Genomic DNA, 21,555 nt, shown 5'->3' with positions numbered 1-21,555 from the left:
CCCCCAAATGACCCCTTTTTGGAAAGTAGACATTCCAAGGTATTTAGTAAGAGGCATAGTGAGCTTTTTGATGTTGTCAATTTTTTCCCACAATTCTTTGCAAAATTAAGATTTTTCATTTTTTTTATTTTTTCCACAAAATTGTCATTGTAATATGTTATTTCTCTCACATGGCATGTGTATATCACAAATGACACCCCCCAAAAAAATCTGCTACTCCTCCTGAGTATTACAACACCACATGTGTGGGACTTTTTCACAGCCTGGCCACATAGAGAGACCCAACATGCAGGGAGCGCCATCAGGTGTTCTAGGAGCATAAATTACACATCTAACTTGTTGACTACCTATTACACTTTTGAAGCCCCTGGAGCACCAGGACAATGACACGTGACACTGATGACAGATGGCACTGATACGCGGCAATGATGACACTTATACGTGGCACTGATGACACATGGCACTGATGACAGATGGCACTAATATGTGGCACTGATGACAGATGGCACTTATACGTGGCACCGATGACGTGTCACACTGATGACAGATGGCACTGATAAGTGCCATTGATGACACGTGACACTGACAGGTGGCACTGATGACAAATGGCACTAATTTGTGGCACTGATGACAGATGGCACTATGTGGCACTGATGACAGATAGCACTGGGGGAGGATGGGACTTTTTTTACGTTTTTTTTTTTTCCACTTACAGCCGCTGCAGCCGTTCATCTCTCCCCTCTCACACGCTGTCTGTGTGAGGAGGGAGAGCGGCGCTGAGAGATGATCTCATATGTTTACATATGAGATCATCTCACATTGGACACGCCAATCGCACTGTAAACGGCTGCTGTGATTGGCCGTTTACAGCGATCTGTTTGCCTGTCTCCGGGGGACACGGCAAACACAAAACTTCCCCGATGCGCGCCCGCGGCGCGCATTGCGGAAGTAAACACGAGGACGTCCAGGGACGGCCTCCCGGATGAGAGCGTCCGCTCTATAGCCGTCATTCGGCTATAGGGCGGACGGGAAGCGGTTAAAAGGAAAGCAATAAAGCTTCCTGTGGTTGCAGGAAAAATATTCACTCACTCAGTGTATAGCTGGCCTTACAGGCTAGTTGTACACAAGTTAATTGATGGATTGATTTGTGTACAACCAGCTAGCCCATACTAGGGTTGCCACCTCATCCCTTTAACCACTTGCTTACTGGGCACTTAAACCCCCCTCCTGTCCAGACCAATTTTCAGCGCTGATGCACTTTGAATGACAATTGCGCGGTCATATAACAGTGTACTCAAAATTAAATTTTTATCATTTTTTTTCCCACAAAAAGAGCTTTCTTTTGGTGCTATTTGATCACCTCTGCGTTTTTTTTTTATATATATATTGTTATAAAATTTTCCAAACAGGTAATTCTTCTCCTTCATTGATGTACGCTGATGAGGCAGCAGTGATGGGCACAGATGGGTGGCACTGATAGGTGGCACTCATGGGCACTGGCAGGTGGAAGTGGCAGGTGGCACTGACGGGGGGTACTGTTGGCCCAGAGGAGGCTGATGTGCCTCCTTCCTCTTTGGGACCTATGTCCCTGCAACATAAGCCGGTGATCGCGGACAGCGTGAGAAGAAAAAAAAATAAAAATGATTACCGAGCTTTTGTTTACATCATGTGATCAGCTGTCACTGGCTGCCATCTGATCACATGGCAAGGGGCTGGGACCGGCCCCTTACTCGGATCGGTGATCACCTGAGTCTCAGCGCGCACCGGAGCGTGCAAAGGGGAGGACGTCCTATGATGGCCTCCCGGAAATTGAGGTCAGCGCTGTAGCCGTCATTCAGCTATGACCCGGACCTCAAGTGGTTAAACCGGAACACATATGAATTACACAGGTTCTGAGACTAATTTAGTGCAGATAAGACACCAAGTGAGTTTCATTTCAACTTTAAAGAGTAAGTAAACCCTGATGAGTTTACTTCCTCTTTTTTTCCCTGCAAAGGTAAAGCATAATGGACTACTATGCATCGCATAGTAGCCCATTATGTGTCACTTACCTGACACAGGAGCCAGCGAAGTCGCGCTGTCCCCTGTAGTCCGCCGCATCCATCTTGCTGGTGGCGTCTCGCAGCTCCGCCGCTGTCATTCGGCGAAGCCGCGATGACGTCACTCCCGCGCACGGGAGTCGACAAATGCGGCAGCTCCATTTTTGGAACTGCCGCGTTCAGTGCGCCTGCGCGCCGCTGTCTACGGCGCATGCGCCGTAGACAGCGGTGCCCGTTTTCGGGCAAATATCTCCTAAACCATATAGGTTTAGGAAATATTGCTTGGACCTACAGGTAAGCCTTAATCTAGGCTTACCTGTAGGTCAAAGTGGTTTGTAAGGGTTTACAACCACTTTAATCAGCCACAGAACCTGTGTAATTAATATGTGTTCGGGTTTAAAGGGATGAGGTGGCAACTCTAGCCCATACATAGACTGAAATTCGACTGGTCCCTGATGAACTGGCCAAATTTCGATCTATGTATGAGCGACTTAAAAAAAACAGAAGTTGAAATTTAAAAAACATGTAACCCCCAAAAAATTTACTGGGAATGTTTCAGTCTTCTCCCATGAAAAGTAAGGGCTCAATCAGATGGGTGCTGAGACACTTTGTCTCAGCTCGGAGGATGTGCTTCATCTGCATTCACTTCTATGGGCGGCCTTCTCTCTGAATTGAACGCACACGCAGCAGACAGCGCCCCAGTACAGAGGACGGGTGTCCACACCTGTATGAATGAGCCCTAACAGGTTTATAAGTGCAGACACAAAGCAATGTACAAAACCACCAATCAGAATGTATTTGTCATTGCTCTGACTGCACTTACCTTATAAAAGGTGAAATCTGATTGGTTACTAAGCGTTAATGAGATCTACACATCCTTACTACTTTCTACCTTGCCTCCGAAGAGATCAGGAAATGTTTCCAAGTCATAAATGAAGAGGCTTGAGTCCTCAAATCACCCCACTTATAAAGAAGGGGCTAATACTATTTTCATAGCAAGCATGGTGTGTAATATCAGAGAATAGGACACATGTACAGGACTCTGTGCCTCCGACATTCAGCAGCCTGCACAAAGTTATCCAAAGTCACTTTCTCCTGTCTGCAGTGACAAGCCAGTGTCACCAAGTCACATGCCCTGCGCACACTGCAATACATGATAGACAGAGGGTCTGTGCTCACTGACCTGTCATGCTGGAAGGATTGCTGCAGCCTCCTATGGGTGATAAGGCAATCTATAGGGGAGGACTTCCTTGTTTGTCTGTCTGTCTGTCCCTCCCATAGCTCTGATGAGCCTCAGTGACAGAAGCAAGGAACCAAACCCAGCTTCAGGTTACACCCAGAGCTTCCTCCCCTTAAGGTGGAACCGGATCATTGCTGGCAATGGCTGCTGCAGCCTCTTCCTTCCACAGCCTCCAAAACCCAGCACACTTTAACTCCTTCGTTGTCTGAAGAAACTATTGTGCCAGAGATTGTATTCTTTATAATAATGACATGAAGAAGAGAATATAAATGTTGTGAAACCTCAACTTGTAAAACAACCCATTTAGTTTAAAATAGAAAAAACATGTTGCATTCTTTCTGTATGGAATGCATCTGGAATGCGGCAAAACGCAGCAAAAGTGCAGTGGAACGCACATATCCACAATTGAGATGAAGAAAAAAATAAGGTAAAACACACTAGAATGCATAAAAAATGTGCATGCAGAAATGCATCTAGAAAACAGAAATTGTGGTGGGAACTGGGCCTTATAAAACACGATCGGAATTTCGGTCTGCTGCAAGACGAGATGAGAGTTTTTCGTCGGAAAATGCGACCGTGTGTATGCTCCATCGGTCTTTTGCTGGCGTAATTCCTGCCAGCAATAGATTGAGAGCATGCTCTCAATTTTTCGGTCGGGAAAAGTTCCTCCCCGAAAATGCGATCATCTGTGGCAATTCCAACGTGCAAAATTCCTGCACATGCTCGGAAACAATTTGACGAATGCTCGGAAGCATTGAACTTTATTTTCTCAGCTCGTTGTACATCACCGTGTTCTTGACGGTTGTAATTTCAGCGAAATTTTGCGTGACCGCGTGTATGCAGGGCAAACTTGAGCAGAATCCCGCCAGAAAAGCCGTCATATCTTTTTTCAACGAGAAATCTGATCATGTGTACGCGCCATTAAAGTATGTTTACACCAAGTGCGGTGGGACTGTGTTGGACGGATATTATAGCACAGTCCCACAGCAAGACAAGGTGAAATGACTTGTCACCTACCTGACCACAACGGGGTGGTGTGCACTAAGAATAGTATGGCAGGCCTTATTTTTTCCTGTGTAGCACATTGTGAGGCAATACACCACCTTGCACCAAACAGCAGCCAATAGAACTTCATGAAATGGCACCATGTAACATTTCAAAAAAGTACATTAATATAAATGTTAAAAAAAGTTAACTGTGTGATGCGCTGCAGTCGACACATTGGCACCGCTGTGATTCCACCGCTCCCTGCTGCACACCAGATGCTGCATTGTACATACAGTGGGGAAAATCATTTATTGATCTCCTGCAGATTTTGTACGTTTTCCCACTTTCAAAGAAATGAAGGGTGTATCATTTTTATCATAGGTGTATTTTAACCATTTCACCCCCGGAAGATTTTACCCCCTTCCTGACCAGAGCACTTTTTGCGATTCGGCACTGCGTCACTTTAACTGACAATTGCAAGGTCGTGCGACGTTACACCCAAACAAAATCAACGTCCTTTTTTCCCCACAAATAGAGCTTTCTTTTGGTGGTATTTGATCACCTCTGTGGTTTTTATTTTTTGTGCTATAAACAAAAAAAGATTTGATTTTGAAAAATATTTTTAACTTTTTACTATAATAAATATCCCCCAAAAATATATAAAAAAAATAAATTTTCTCCTCAGTTTAGGCCAATATGTATTCTACATATTTTTGGGAAAAAAAAAATCGCAATAAGCACATTGATTGGTTTGCGGCAAAAGTTATAGTGTCTACAAAATAGAGGATAGCTTTATGGCATTTTTATTTTTTCTATCAGGAATGGTGACGATCTGCAATTTTTATCATGACTGTGACATTATGGCGGACACATCGGACACTATTTTGGGACCATTGTCATTTAAACAGCGATCAGTGCTATAAAAATGCACTGATTACTGTGTAAATGACACTGGCAGGGAAGGGGTTAAACACTAGGGGCAGGGAAGGGGTTAAACACTAGGGGGCAATGAAGGGGGTTAAGTGTGTCCTAGGGAGTGATTCTAACTGGGGGGGGGGGGGGCTACAACTCACACGACAGCGATCACTGCTCCCAATGACAGCGAGTAGTAGATCCCTGTCATGTCACAAGGCAGAACGGGTAAATGCCTTGTTTACATCTCCCCGTTCTGCGGCTCCGTGACATGATGGCCGGGGAGACCAGCAGACATCGGTCCGGTCACGCTGTACGCCACGCGGCTGCTAGCCCCTCCAATTAAAGGCAATGTACAAGTACACCCATTTGCCCACCGCTGCCATTGTGCCAACGTATATCGGTGTGCAGTGGTCGGCAAGTGGTTAACTGATAGAGACAGAATATCAACCAAAAATCCAGAAAAAACACACAATACAAATGTTATAAATTAAGTTGCAGTTCAGTGAGTAAAATAATTATTTGATCCCAAAGAATAACATGACTTAGTACTTGGTGGAGAAACCCTTGTTGGCAAGCACAGAGGCAGACATTTCTTGTAGTTGGTGACCAGGTTTGCACTCATCTCAGGAGGGATTTTGGTCCACTCTTCTTTACAGATCTTCTCTAAATCCTTAAGATTTTTGGCTGTTAGGGACGGTGTTCTGAGGGCCATCGTCACCATTTTTCTTCCTCCAAGCACGGTAAGTCCCCCTCCTCAAGAAGGCACATCTAAATGATTCAGAGAAGGATTGGGAGAACGTGCTGCGATCAGATAAGAGCAAAATTGAGCTCTTTGGCATTAAACTCGACTCGGTCAAGGAGTGGCCTAGTCAATCTCCAGACCTTAATCCCATAGAAAATTTATGGAGGGAGCTGAAACTTCAAGTTGCCAAGAGACAGCCAAGAAACCTTAAAGAGGAAGTAAACCCTGATGAGTTTACTTCCTCTTTCATTCCCTGCAAAGGTAAAGCATAATGGACTACTATGCATCGCATAGTAGCCCATTATGTGTCACTTACCTGACACAGGAGCCAGCGAAGTCGCCGCTGTCCCCTGTAGTCCGGCGCATCCATCTTGTTGGTGGGGTCTCGCAGCTCCGCCGCTGTCATTCGGCGAAGCCGCGATGACGTCACTCCTGCGCATGCGCACGGGAGCCGACATGCGCGGCAGCTCCGTCGCTGAGAATGCCGCGCTCAGTGCGCCTGCGCGCCGCTGTCTACGGCGCATGCGCCGTAGACAGCGGTGCCCGTTTTCGGGCAAATATCTCCTAAACCATATAGGTTTAGGAGATATTGCTTGGACCTACAGGTAAGCCTTAACCTAGGCTTACCTGTAGGTCAAAGTGGTTTGCAACCACTTTAAGGATTTAGAGAAGATCTGTAAAGAAGAGTGGACCAAAATCCCTCCTGAGATGTGTGCAAACCTGGTCACCATCCACACAAAACGTCTGACCTCTGTGCTTGCCAACAAGGGTTTCTCCACCAAGTACTACAGTGCCTTGACATTTTCCACATTTTGCCATGTTACAACTAAAAACATAAATGCATTTTATTGGGATTTTATGTGATAGACCAACACAAAGTGGCACATAATTGTGAAGTGGAAGGAAAATGATAAATGGTTTTCCAAATTTTTTACAAATAAATATCTAAAAAAAGTGCGGCGTGCATTTGTACTCAGCCCATCCCTCATATTTTCCTCCGATAAAGGCAGTTATATTTAAAAAAAATACAATGTCAAATTAACAAGAGGCACCAACATAGTTGTTTCTTTGATCATAAAAATTACGGGGTAATGGTGTTGTGGTAACTTGCCCAAATAAAAAAAGCATAATAATATAATTCTTGATATCATTAGAAAAAAAAAAGCCTTTGAAAATTCGTTTGCAATAACTCCATCAGTATCATGAGAAAAGCAGCTTCATTATTATCCCATTAAAGAAGAGAATTGTGCGCTGCATTTCGAGACTTCATAATTTGCCACGTCACAAATGTTAATTGTCCTTTATGAACTCTAGTTTACAAGACCGACCGCTTCCAGCTCATCCTTGCTTCCGAGCATGCGTGTTTGTACTTTGGACTTTTGTCCGATGGACTCGTGTACACACGATCGTAAAATCTGACAACAGACATTTGTCCGTGGAAAATTTATAAACCTGCCATCCGACATATGTCCACGGAAAGTTGGCCAACAATTGTCCGATGGAGCGTACACACGGTTGGATTTTCCACCAACAGCCTGTCATCACACATTTTCCGTCAGAAAATCCGATCGTGTGTACGAGGCTTTAAGGGGTTGTAAAGGTAAATGTTTTTTCACCTTAATGCATTCTATACATTAAGGTGAAAAAACATCTGACAGTGCCTGCGCCCCCAGCCCCCCCCCCCCCGTTTTACTTACCTCACCCCTTGAAAGTCCAGCGCTCGTCCCCGACTTCCTTTTCACCACTCAGCCTGGCTGCTGATTGGCTGGAGCGGATGGATGGAAAGCAGCGCAGCCATTGGCTCGCACTGCCGTCAATCAGATCCACTGACGCGGAGCGACGGGGCGGGGCCGTGTGATACAGCGAACGCCTATAGCCGCCAGCTGTATCACGGGAGCGCGCCCGCAGATGCTTCTCACCATGCGAGGGAGCTCGCATGAATGTGAGAAGTACCTGCTGGAGGAAGCCGAGACAGCCGCCGAGGGGCCCCAGAAGAGCAGGTTCGGGGCCACTCTGTGCAAAACGAGCTGCACAGTGGAGGTAAGTATAACATGTTTGTTATTTAAAAAAAAAAAAAAAATTTAACTTTACAACCCCTTTTAGCCTTACAATAGTGTAGCCAAAATAATTTTATATTATTCTTTGAGACAGATAGTGCTCCCTTTTGCACACATTTACCAGCCACCTTTTTTTGTTTTCTATTTTTCTTTACCTCTAAATAAAGGGAAAACACATTGGGAAAAATCTGTTATAAAACAAAAAACTGTTATAAATCCAATGACAGGACAGAATAACCCTAAATGACCCCTTTTTGGGACGCAAACACTCCAAAGTGATCAGATTTTTTTTGCCACAGCTTTTTGCAAATGAAGAAACATGCTGGCATTGAGGGGGTTAAATATGGAGGTAGGTAATGGTCCACTAGATATAGTGCAAAAAGGTCTTACCCAGAGGGAGGAGGAGGTGAAGGGGTTAATGTACTAGTCACATATAGTGAGAATGTGGAGATAATGGGGTTAATGGACATATGTGCAGTATAAGGGAGGGTTTCATATTCATGCCAGATCAGAGGATGGAGCTGACATATACTGCAGATGGGTGGATGACAGTACCAACACTGTTTCTGGTACTGGTGGCACCTGTAGTGGATTGCTTTGCTACTGGCTGAAGCTTTTATCCTCTCATGCATTGATCAACAAGCTGCAGCCATTGTTTACAAGTGAAGATGTGATTTGTTACAGAGATCACATGGTACAGAGCCACTCTTATTGGCTCTGTGCCAATTTTTTTTTTTTCTGGTCTGCACTGTCCAATGGTACCAGACTTTGCTGTTGTGCTCACTAGGGGGTATGCAAGAGTTAAAATAAAAAAATAAGTTTTGACCTTTGCAAAATCGCACGACTTTCTACCTGAAAACAATACACTCAGGTGTGAATGCAGCCTAAAAAGCTTGTAAAAAGCCTGAAAAACGGCAGCAAATTGATAAGTTAAGGTGTAGATGCAGCGTTAAAGTTACCTCCCACCATGTAATGTTCTTAGGTTGGGATGCCACTTAAAGCGGAGTTCCACCCAAAAATGGAACTTCCGCTTTAAGTGTAGGTGACCCCCTGGCATGCCACATTTGACATGTCCTTTTTTTGGGGGAGGAGCGGGTACGTTTTTACAGGCGCCCAGCTCCCACTTCCTCCCTGGCGCCGGAAGGAAGATCACCTCTCCCCCTCTCGACCTGCAATCTTCTGGGGCACGTCACAGGTCCCAGAAGATTGCCCGGCCAATCACGGGATGCGCAGTGCGTGCCTGGCTGTAAAGCCACAGCCGGATTCCCACAGTTACTCCCACAGTTACAATGCTGGCGCCGCGGAGAGGAGGGGGAGAGGACCAAGGCTTCGTGTGCCCTCATAGCTGGATCATAGGAAAGGTGAGTGTCTGATTATTAAAAGTCAGCAGCTACACTTTTTGTAGCTGCTGATTTTTAAATGGGTGGAACTCCGCTTTAAAGATGGTCAAAGCTACACTTTAGGCAACAGTTCTGGGACAAGGTCCTTTGACACACAAGGTGAAAAAGCCAAAGTGTGCCCCCCAACCCCTTCCATAAGCTTCAAACTACTTCTGTGACATAGGTTGCAGGTCCTGCCCCTTTCATACCCCCTCCTGTTGAAACACCCAATTCACCTGCCTTTTCTGCCTAACCATCAACTAAGTCCTACTAGCCAAACTGACCTAACAAAGCTTGAGAAACTACCAGCTTTATGGCTCCAGGTGCCAACGCCTTCTGTAATTCTCAGACAGGGAGGCGTGCACATTCACGAGACAGACTCCACTATGAAATGTCTTCTGTATATGATTGCAAGTAGAGATAGTACTATAGTAGTAGTAGTACATAAAACTATACAGCCCCATGGTAATGTCTCCAGCATAGCATAAGCAATCAAAAGACTGAGTTTCATTTTTAACCTTTACAGGTCATAGCCTAGACCTAAATCATATAAATGTGTGTACTGTAGATACAATATATATATATATATATATATATATATATATATATATATATATATATATATATATATATATACACACACACATATACACACACACACACTATATTACCAAAAGTACAAAAGTATTGGGACGCCTGTCTTTACATGTGCATGGAATGTAATGGTATCCCAGTCTTGAGCCGCGTACACATGGTACTATTGTTGGCAGGGGATTGTCTGTTGACAGACTTGTCCTAAAATCTTACCGTTAGTACTCTCCTTTTGACAATTGTTGTCCAACTTTAGGCCAACAAATGTTGGATGACAGGCTAGTAAATTTGTTGGCGGACGAGCCTGGGGACCGCAGAGATGGACCCCACATATGTAATTCAGAATGGTCATATGCGCACTCCATGATTGGGTAGCATACCTTGCTTCCCCCTTTCTTTCATTCCCTCCCCCCTTTATACCCCATACTTGATTTACCCCCCTTTCTTCTCTTCTCCCCTCTGTTTTTTCCTTCTCCATTGCTTCCCTATCCCCCCCTGTACACTGGAAGTGGTATCGATAGTGATACCTAGTTAGTTAAAAAGAAACTGGGAAGTGAGACCACAAGATGATGTGAAGCCCCAACTCCACATACTGCTGTTTATTCTTCTTGGAGATAATGCTAGCAGGGTATTGATATTGTATTTCATGTATTGCCTCGCTAACTGTGAATTATGTGGATAGTTTGTATTCTGTTGGTCTGTGTGGACCCATTTCCTGATATAAATAAAAAATTAAAAAAATAAAAAATTTGTTGGCGGACAACGGTTTGGTTCAGATTTTCGTATAGTCAGTACACAAATCCATCACACAAACTCGAAAGTACAAACACGCATACTCGGAATCAATGCTCACTAAACACGAAATTAGCAGAAGGGGCCCAAAGGGTGGCGCTCACGAGCTGAAATTCCTTGTAGTACATCACTACATTTGTGTTTGTGGCACAACAATTGTGTATCGTTAGTATGCAAGACAAGATCCAGGCACACGCCCTTAAGACAAAAATCAGACGCTCGGTTGCCCAACAATCGTACCATGTGTACAAGGCTTTAGTCTGTAGGGTTCAATATTGAGTCGACCCACCATTTGCAGCTATAACAACTTCAATTTTTCTGGGAAGGCTGTCCACAAGATTTAGGAGTGTGTCTATGGAAATGTTTGACCATTCTTCCAGAAGCACATTTGTGAGGTCAGACACTGATGTTAGACGAGAAAGCCTGGCTCGCAGTCTATAGTCTCATCCCAGAGGTGTTCTATCGGGTTGAGATCAGGACTCTGTGCAGGCCAGTCAAGTTCCTCCACCCCAAGCGCACTCATCCATGTCTTTATGGACCTTGCTTTGTGCACTAGTCCAAATCATTTGGTGGAGGGGGGATTATGGTGTGGGGTTGTTTTTCAGGGGTTGGGCTTGGCCCCTTATTTCCAGTGAAGGGAACTCTTATGCCCTGTACACACAGTCGGACATTCCGTCAGATTTTTTCCAACGGATTTTTTGTCTTGCACACACACGGTCGCACAAAGTTGTCAGAAAATCTGATCGTTCAGAACGAGGTGACGTACAACACATACGACAGGACTATAAAGAGGCCAGTAGCCAATAGCTTTCATCTCGTAATTTATTCTGAGCATGCATGGCACTTTGTGCATCGCAATTGTCTACACACGATCGGAATTTAAACGATCGGATTTTGTTGTCGGAAAATTTTAGCTCCAGATCCAGATTTTAGCTCCAGATCTCAAACTTTTTGTGTCTGAACCTTCGACTGAAAAAGTCAGATGGAGCCCACACACGATCGGAATTTCCGACAACACAGTCCGATTGCACATTTTCAGTTGGAAAGTGCGGCCGTGTGTACAGGGCATTATGCTGTCGGAAATTCCGAACATAAAGAACGTGGTGACGCACAAGACGTACGACGAGCTCAGAAAAATGAAGTTCAATAGCCAGTGCGGCTCTTCTGCTTAATTCCGAGCATGCGTGGAATTTTGTGCATCGGAATTGTGTACACATGATCGGAAATTTCAGACAACAATTTTTGAACCAGCTCTCAAACCCAGCATTAAGGTGTCAGCAAACCAAGACATTTTGGACAATTTCATGCTCCCAACTTTGTGGGGACAGTTTGGGGATTGCCCCTTCCTGTTCCAACATGACTGCCCACCAGTGCACAAAGGAAGATCAATAAAGACCTGGATGAGCGAGTTTGGGGTGGAGGAACTTTTGTGTGACCGTGTGTATGCAAGCCAAGCTTGAGCGGAATTCCATCGGAAAAACCACCCAAGTTTCTTCCAACGGAAAATCCGCTCGTGTGTACGGGGCATAGCTATCCACCACACAAATACAGTGTGACATGTACCATACATTGCGTCCGAATTTTCCTGCAGATCCATATTATCGGGATTGGTGGGGAATAGCAGATTGAATAGCTGCGCACTGTTGTAATCATGTATTGCGAACACGAGTACAGTGTATGCAAAAAAAATATGAAAATGTTCTAAATTTTGCATATGCCCATATGCTGGACTTGTGTTTATAACAGCACTTCTGTATATAGAAGTACAGCAGCGTACAGCCATCCATGCCCGCATGGAGGAAATACACTGGCATTTATGCTGAACACACCCAGCCAGCATATGTGCAAGAGCCCCTAAACTTGTGTTTCCAATGCATTTTTAAGTGAATAATAATCGTAATAGCTAAGATATTATATACCAACTGGAAATGGTTTTACGAAAAACTAAAGACCAGGGCCATTTCTAGGAATAGTAACTGAAATCCAAAGTAATTTCTATGAATTAAACCAGAAAACCAGGTACATTTCCACCATAGGTGTGCCTAATCACCCCGTACAGAACTGAATCCCCCTGCTTCCTGGCACCCCGTCTCCCCTCTGTTTCCTGGCACCCCCTGTCTCCCCCCGCAGTGCTGCCAGCTCCCACTCGCCTGCTGCGGGGGTTTTGTCAGGATTAAGAGCTGGGGGAAGGGGGCAGTAAATATTAAACTTACCGGCCCCTTCCTTTTATGAATGAACACAGTGAGTGATCCCTAACAATCGCTCCTGTGTTCATTCTTAACTGAAGCATAATAAACAATCCGCTCAGCCCAGAGCAATTTCCATCCCTTCACTGTCCAGTGCAGCTGAGCCTGCAGAGAAAGGACCTGGGGAAAGAGAGACCTCAGGGGTCTGTTTATACCATGGTTCCTTGGAACCATAAGGTTCCTCCAGAGGTCTACAAGGAGGTAATTCTACCCAATGACCATCGTTATAAGGAGCAATTACCCAATACCCACAACCAGCTTTTCTCAAACTTTTTACCCCACAGGAACCTTTGAAATAATTTTCAGGTTCACGGGGTAGTCCCTAGTAAAAAGCGTCATAACTTTAACTCATAGTACATTAGTGTGATCAATAAGATGACAAAAAAACAAAAGTAATGTGGTGTAGCACATTTGATACCCAGTGCAGATAATTTAGTCACCAATCCCATACAAAATTTCAGAAATACTCTTCGGGAAAATATATAACCAAAGAAAGTTAGAGCAGGCAATGATAACTGTGGTGTCCTCTAACATTAGTGGAGAAGTGTTTGAAAAGTTAAACGAGTGACACGTTGAAAGTTCTGCACAGGGATGTCTGAGGATTGTCCGATGTCAGAGTGTCCTGTGTGTGCTCACCTCTGCCACACCTCTTCTATCGCAGCATTGCACATGATATTCCTGGGAAAGCTGGCAGGGCAATTTTTTGTGAAAGCGAAAATGGCATTGTGTGCCACCGGAGCAAGGCATCACTGTCCCTGACCACAGGGACACGAGAGATCAGGACCTCACCTCCCTCCATGTCCTGACCCCCTCACCCCCCCTCCATGTCCTGACCCCTCACCCCCCTCCATTCTCCATGTCCTGACCCCTCACCTCCCTCCATGTCCTGACCCCCCACCTCCCTCCATTCTCCATGTCCTGACCCCTCACCTCCCTCCACGTCCTGACCCCTCACCTCCCTCCATGTCCTGACCCCCCACCTCCCTCCATTCTCCATGTCCTGACCCCTCACCTCCCTCCACGTCCTGACCCCTCACCTCCCTCCACGTCCTGACCCCTCACCTCCATCCATGTCCTAACCCCTCACCTCCCTCCACGTCCTGACCCCTCACCTCCCTCCATTCTCCATGTCCTGACCCCTCACCTCCCTCCACGTCCTGACCCCTCACCTCCCTACATGTCCTGACCCCTCACCTCCCTTCATTCTCCATGTCCTGACCCCTCACCTCCCTCCACGTCCTGACCCCTCACCTTCCTCCATGTCCTAACCCCCCACCTCCCTCCATTCTCCATGTCCTGACCCCTCACTTCCCTCCACGTTCTGACCCCTCACCTCCCTCCATGTCCTGACCACCCACCTCCCTCCATTCTCCATGTCCTGACCCCTCACCTCCCTCCATGTCCTGACCCCTCACCTCCCTCCATGTCCTGACCCCTCACCTCCCTTCATTGTCCATGTCCTGACCCCTCACCTCCCTCCACGTCCTGACCCCTCACCTCCCTCCATGTCCTGACCCCTCACCTCCCTTCATTCTCCATGTCCTGACCCCTCACCTCCCTCCATGTCCTGACCCCTCACCTCCCTCCATTCTCCACGTCCTGACCCCTCACCTCCCTCCATGTCCTGACCCCTCACCTCCCTCCATTCTCCACGTCCTGACCCCTCACCTCCCTCCATGTCCTGACCCCTCACCTCCCTCCATTCTCCATGCCCTGACCCCTCACCTCCCTCCATTCTCCACGTCCTGACCCCTCACCCCCCCTCCATGTCTTGACCCCTCACCTCCCTCCATTCTCCATGCCCTGACCCCTCACCTCTCTCCATGTCCTGACCCCTCACCTCCCTCCATGTCCTGACCCCTCACCTCCCTCCATTCTCCATGTCCTGACCCCTCACCTCCCTCCATGTCCTGACCCCTCACCTCCCTCCATTCTACATGTCCTGACCCCTCACCTTCCTCCATTCTCCACGTCCTGACCCCTCACCTCCCTCCATGTTCTGACCCCTCACCTCCCTACATTCTCCATGCCCTGACCCCTCACCTCCCTCCATTCCCCATGTCCTTACCCCTCACCTCTCTCCATGTCCTGAGCCCTCACCCCCCTCCATGTCCTGACCCCGCACCCCCCTCCACATTCTGACCTCTCCGCTCCCTGCCTGTCCTGACCTCTCACCTCCCTCCATGTCCTGACCTCTCACCTCCCTCCATTCTCCATGTCCTGACCTCTCACCTCCCTCCATGTCCTGACCCCTTACCTCCCTCCATGTCCTGACCTCTCACCTCCCTCCATTCTCCATGTCCTGACTCCTCACCTCCCTCCATTCTCCATGTCCTGACCTCTCACCTCCATTCTCCATGTCCTGACCCCTCACCTCCTCCATTCTTCATATCCTGGCCCCTCACCTCCTCCATTCTCCATGTCCTGACCTCTCACCTCCATGTCCTGACCCCTCACCTCCTCCATTCTTCATATCCTGGCCCCTCACCTCCTCCATTCTCCACGTCCTGACCCCTCACCTCCCTCCATGTCCTGACCCCTCACCTCCCTCCATTCTCCATGCCCTGACCCCTCACCTCCCTCCATTCCCCATGTCCTAACCCCTCACCTCTCTCCATGTCCTGACCCCTCACCCCCCCCCCCCAATGTCCTGACCCCGCACCCCCCTCCACGTCCCGACCTCTCCCCTCCCTAACCGTCCTGACCTCTCACCTCCCTCCATGTCCTGACCTCTCACCTCCCTCCATGTCCTGACCCCTCACCTCCCTCCATGTCCTGACCCCTCATCTCCCTACACTCTCCATGTCCTGACCCCTCACATTTGCCTCTCCATAGTGAAGTGCCCTCCCATCTTGTCCAGGAATATAATGTACAATGCTAAAGCTGATAGAACACAAGACACTGACATCTGACAGCCCTCAGCCATCTCTATGAAGAACCTTCAACGTGTCACTTGTTGCACCCAGAAGATTGCATGGAGCTCCCTCCCCCTCCACTCATATCATTGCTCTACCTCCTCATATACTCACACGCTCGGTATCTGGGAAGCATGGCTCATTGCTGGAACTATCAGCTCATTCTGTACACAGAGGAAAAGTTCGATCCCAACCAGGAAAGAAAGTGAAACGATCCTGCCAGGACCACTAGATGTGTAAGAACAGCGGCTTCCAGCAGGGGGCGCTTAGGAGGGATCGCTGTTGGCATGCATGGAATGCTGGATTTCCTGTCACACTGTACTACTGCACACCACGTGACCGGAGCGCTGCTCACCATAGGCCCGGTGTTCTCACTGGCATCGTGTAAATGTTGTCATGGCAACAAAGCTTCTTCATCGGTGGCAATGGGGTTTATTTACTAATCTGGGGAGGGCAAAATAAGGCTCACTTCTGCACAGAAAGCAATCAGTCTCCAGATTTTCGTGCCAAAGTTAATTGAACAGGCTGAGGTTAGAAGGGAGTCTGATTTTGCACTCGCCAGCTTTTGTAAATAAACCCCAATGTCTACAGCAGAGAGTTCTTAGTATTCTCTCCCCTCACATTGTGGTGCTGGGGAGCAGAAATGAATGTTTATACCCCAAGAGTCAGAGTTTTATTTGTAAAATGTAACTTTATGCGCTTTACATTCTTTATTATCGCTGGATGATGTCAAAACCCCAAAACACTGTCAGGGGAATTCATGAGGGGTGTCATCGACAAGTACCGTGTTTCCCCGAAAATAAGATCGGGTCTTATATTAACCACTCCAATACAGGACCCTTTTGCACCTTCCCGCCCAAGCCAATTTTCAGCTTTCAGCGATGTCCAAAAATTTTTTTTTTCTTTCTTTTTGTTCTAAAATTTTGTAAATAAGTACGTTTTCTCCTTCACTGATAAGCTGCACTGATGGGCACCGTTGAGGCAGCATCGATGAGGTGGCACTGACGATGGGCACTGATAGGTGGCACTGATGGGCACTGAAAGGCTGCACTGATGGGTACTTATGGGTGGCACTGATAGACAGCACTAATGGCTGGCACTGATAGATTTAGGCATCACTGGTGGCACTGGTAGGCATTTTACACTGGCATGGATTTGCAGCTGCTTGGGCACTGATTGGTAGAGATGGCCTTGCGGTTCGCCCGGCAGTTGGTTCGCGGCAAACTTTGCTCGTTCACAATTCGCCAAAACGGCGGACTTCTGGCGCTGTTCACGACGGACATATTAATTTACATTGTGAAGAACTTTGACCCATGACACATCCATCATGGGGTACAGGACAGCCAATTGAGACATTTCAGCACATGGACATACCCCCTACCTTTTAAATAGACCTGATCTGGCGGCCATTTTACATTCTGTCTTTTGTCAGTGTAGGGAAAGGACGCTGTGTGGAGCAGGGACAGTCAGTCTGTTACTATTAGGTCCACAAAAGTCCTTTTAAGAACTGGTATAGGTGTACAGTATATAGGGTTGTAATACACTTATACTTTCTTTCAAATATAGAAAGCATATTATAGTGCACTACAGTGCTGCTGACCGATTCTGCAGCTGTCTTTTCTAAGTGTAGGGAGGGACAGTTTGGTGTTTGGAGCAGGGACAGTCTGCAATTCACTAGCTACTAGCTAGCTACTATTAGGTCCACAAAGCTCCTTTTAAGGACTGATATAGGTGTACTGTATATAGGGTTGTAATACATGTATAATATACTTTCTTTCAAATATAGAAAGCATATTATATTGCACTACAGTGCTGCTAACCGATTCTGCAGCTGTCTTTTCTAAGTGTAGGGACAGTTTGGTGTTTGGAGCAGGGACAGTCTGCAATTCACTAGCTACTAGCTAGCTACTATTAGGTCCATGAAGCTCCTTTTAAGGACTGCTATAGGTGTACAGTATATAGGGTTGTAATACACGTATAATATACTTTCTTTCAAATATAGAAAGCATATTATAGTGTACTGCAGTGCTGCTGACCAATTCTACAGCTGTCGTTTCTCAGTGTAGGGACAGTTTGGTGTTTGGAGCACGGACAGTCTGCAATTCACTAGCTACTAGCTAGATACTATTAGACCCCTTTCACACCAGGGCGTTTTGCAGGCTCTATGGGAAGCCAATCAGCAGGCAGTGCCAGCACCATGGCTGAGGATCAGCACTGGACTGGCACCTCCGGACCACCGCAGTGGAGCCCTGCAAAAGTGGGGGTAAGGGCCGGGCAGAGGGAGGGCTCAGGGGCTCAAGCACAGGTTGGCACACTGGGACACTGGCACAGGACTGCGCTGCCCTGACTGTGGCACTGATCATCTCCTGCACCCCCTTCATAGCCTGGCCTGACCTTGGCTCTCCTCCATGGCCTTCATGCGCTCCTGAATTGACAAAATTTCACAGATAAAAAAAGAATGCTTGTCGTTGTCGATCCCAGATTCACTTAATACTTCTGTTATGACAGTGTCCATGTTGTGGGACTATGTGTGCACAGCTAGTAATTATTTTGTGGCTGAAAATATGACCTGGAGGTTTTTAAGGTTCGCCTGCCATTAAAGTGAATGGAGTCTGTCACGAACCGCAAGGGTCACATTTGGGCACGTTCGCGGATCGCGTTCGTGAAACGTCCCGTCGGAAGTTCGTCCATCACTACTGATTGGCATTTCCCTGGTGGTCTAGGGGGGCTCCCAACTGTTTGAAATGGGAATAAGGGACACCTATCAGCAAAAGTATGCAGGCATAGGGCACACCCCTTGCCACGCCCCCTTAAAGGAGGATTGTACAAAAAAACAATACTGGTTAACCCCGCTTTTTTTTACCAATACTATTCCTTTATATTGGCTTCTGGAATTTACAAATACAGCAATTTAGAAATCAGATGAAAGTTTTAGCGCTGGAAAACACTTTTTGATAGATAAAACGTGCTTTTTATATACATCTATATAGAATAGAACAAATCATACGATATATAGACAGACAAAAATGAGGGACAAATGAGGAGGAATGAGGGACAGAGGGACATTCCTCCAAATCAGGGACAGTCAATCGAAAACAGGAACATTTGGGAGCTGTGCTGGTGGTCCAGTGTGGTGGCCATCCCTGGTGGTAGTGGCGGCATCCCGGTGGTCCTGGACGGGCATGGGGGGGGCACAGACCTCCCCGTCAGGAGAGCAGCCAATCGGCTCTCCTCTACTCGTGTCTGTCAGACTGACACACCGCAACAATGATCGCCGCGGTGCGTGCCCCCGGGGGCGTGCATTGGCTTGATATCCTGGCGACGTCATATGACGTCCGATCAGGATATCGCAACCACTTTGCCAACGTAATATTGCTATAAGGCGGGCGGCAAGTGGTTCATTTTGGCTACAAAAAAACATACTAGGGCTTATTTTCAGGAGATGTCTTATTTATTTACAACAGCGATTCTCAACCAGGGTTCTGTGGAACCCTAGGCTTCCTCCAGAGGTTGGTAGGGGTTCCTTCAGTATTGGGCCATTTCTGCCTCTCGGATAAGTTCCCACTGACACCATTGATCTTTTTCGCTATCTGTAAGGAGGTAATTCTTCCCAATGACTACAAGTGTAAGGATCTTTCTTCCCACTGACCATCACACTAATGTATCATGAGTTGTAGATTTCTAATTTTTAGCAGGGGTTTCCCAAGGCTGCAGGACTATTTCAATGGTTCCTCTGTGTTGAAAAAGGCTGATTTACGTTATGTACAAAAAAGTTCCTCCTCTGTCAGCGCAGGAGTCAGTACTGTGAAATTCTGTAATCCCAAAAATAAACCTCAGTTAAAGACCTTGTAAAATCAAGTAATCCGTTCTGTAAAAAAAATTATATAATGTGCAGTGTGTCTCCTTGTGTAATTTTATTGTGTAAAATACCTTATTTACAGCGCTGCTGGGTGTTCATGTGACACGCCAGAGCTCTTCTTCCCCGCTCCCGGTGCTGCAGAGGGAGGGGCCCCAGACGTCAGTCGGCAGGAGAGGAGAAAATCTCCAATGGGTCACATGAGCGACCAGAGGCGCTGTTAATAAGGTATTATACACAAAGAGACACACTGCACATTATATAATCTTTTTACAGAACAGATTACATGGTTTTACAAGGAGTTTAACTAGGGCTTATTTTCGGGGTAGGGCTTGTTTTCAGGGGAAAAGGGTATATGAATCTGTGGGTGTCTGTGGACAGAAGGATCAGGCCAGGACAGTAGTGTGGCCTTCTTCCTGAGTTTCCGGTTCTCCTGTGTATCCTGTGCACACATTCCTGGAGCTGGAGGCCAGGGGGCGCTTTACGGCTTCTTTATATACACTGCGCATTCATCGCCCGCGTCGTCCGGCCCTGACGTTCTTTCTAGTGTATTACCCGCCCCTTCTCTTCGGCACGTAGTAGGAGCGACATGGCGGAGACACAGCAGGTGTGTAATTGGAGTAACGAGGAGGAGGAAAGCCCGGAGGCTGAAACGCCCCGATCCAGGAGGTGATGATTTAATGCTACAAATATGACCTTTCTTGAGATGGTGGACATCTTGAGGAGGAACGACTATGATGGCAACAATGGACCGTACACCAACCCAAATGTGAGAAAGGCCAAAATTATGACTAAAGTTGTGAAGAGCCTGCACACAAATTTTGGGGTACGACGAACAAAGGAGCAAATAAGGAAATGCTGGTCAGACCTGAAACTGAGGGAGCTGGATCAGTATAGAAGGATCAAGAGAGTGCTTAGAAAAAGTAAGTAGTTGTGGTTTCCGATTATTATTACTTGCATGCTGCAAAATTTGATTTTGTTTACTGTAGGACATTTTATACGGGTGGGTTCTTCCGTTTGAAGGGGCCTGTGAATATCCCTTCTTGTAGCATCCTTGACTAGTCCATCTCTGGCCCTGTTCTCCTCAGAGGCTTTTGGGAACTCTCATGGGTAGTAGTAAATGGGCGCCATAGACAAGGTTGATGTAATGTCAATAAATTGCTTTAGCGCCTCATTCGCCTCAGTCCTCCCTCCTTGGAGATGTTGAACAGCAGACAGGATCTCCTGAGCCTGCTCCTCTCCAGTGGTGGTTGAAGAGGCACACTGCAGAAGCTGAATGCTGTCCGCTGATCCCCAGTCGAAACAGTCCTGAACCGATGCCATATTTTTGTTTTTTGAGCAATAAAATAACTGTAATCCCAGAACAAATGACACTGTGATCCTCTGACTGCCACAGACCAACTGCTGTTTTGGTATGAGATCCACCTGCAGTCTCAGTGTCATGCTTACAACAGCCAATCAAAGGCCTTGTAACAGCTTCAGTTCTGACCTGCAGTAGTGACAGGTGAAAGCTGTCTGGTTGCTTTCTTTAGCTAAAAACATTCCTGTTAGCCAATTGTACAGTCAGATCAATAAATATTGGAACATCAATACTAATCTTTTTGGCTCTATACACCACCACAATGGATTTGAAATAAAACGAACAAGGCGTGCTTAACTGCAGACTTTCAGCTTTAATTTGAGGGCATTTACATCCAAATCAGGTGAATAGTGTAGGAATTACAACAGTTTGTATATGTGCCTCACAATTTAAGGGACCAAAAGTAATGGAACAATTGGCTGCTCTCTCATTATCC

The 21,555-nt window shown here is 46.6% G+C and overlaps 1 protein-coding gene across 2 annotated transcripts in view; it reads right to left on the bottom strand.

The window, feature by feature from the left end:
* The window catches only part of CARD19 (caspase recruitment domain family member 19), a 70,066-nt gene extending 53,908 nt beyond the window's left edge, over positions 1–16,158 (bottom strand). The window contains exon 1 of one of the 2 annotated variants that reach the window (XM_077452093.1): positions 16,018–16,158. In XM_077452093.1, the coding sequence (XP_077308219.1) occupies positions 16,018–16,039 (22 nt within the window). In that variant the 5' untranslated portion in view covers positions 16,040–16,158. Of the gene's footprint in view, positions 1–3,222; positions 3,368–16,017 lie in introns of those variants that run through there. The other variant, XM_077452094.1, reaches the window with a different exon arrangement.
* Between the last annotated feature and the right edge of the window lie 5,397 nt (positions 16,159–21,555).

This window comes from Lithobates pipiens, unplaced genomic scaffold (assembly GCF_037356315.1).
Source record: "Lithobates pipiens isolate NorthernLeopardFrog02 unplaced genomic scaffold, aLitPip1_a1.2 Scaffold_23, whole genome shotgun sequence".
In the NCBI taxonomy this organism is placed as follows: domain Eukaryota; kingdom Metazoa; phylum Chordata; class Amphibia; order Anura; family Ranidae; genus Lithobates; species Lithobates pipiens.
Note: the sequence above shows the minus strand (reverse complement) of the source record. Positions and strands in the feature narration are given on the sequence as shown.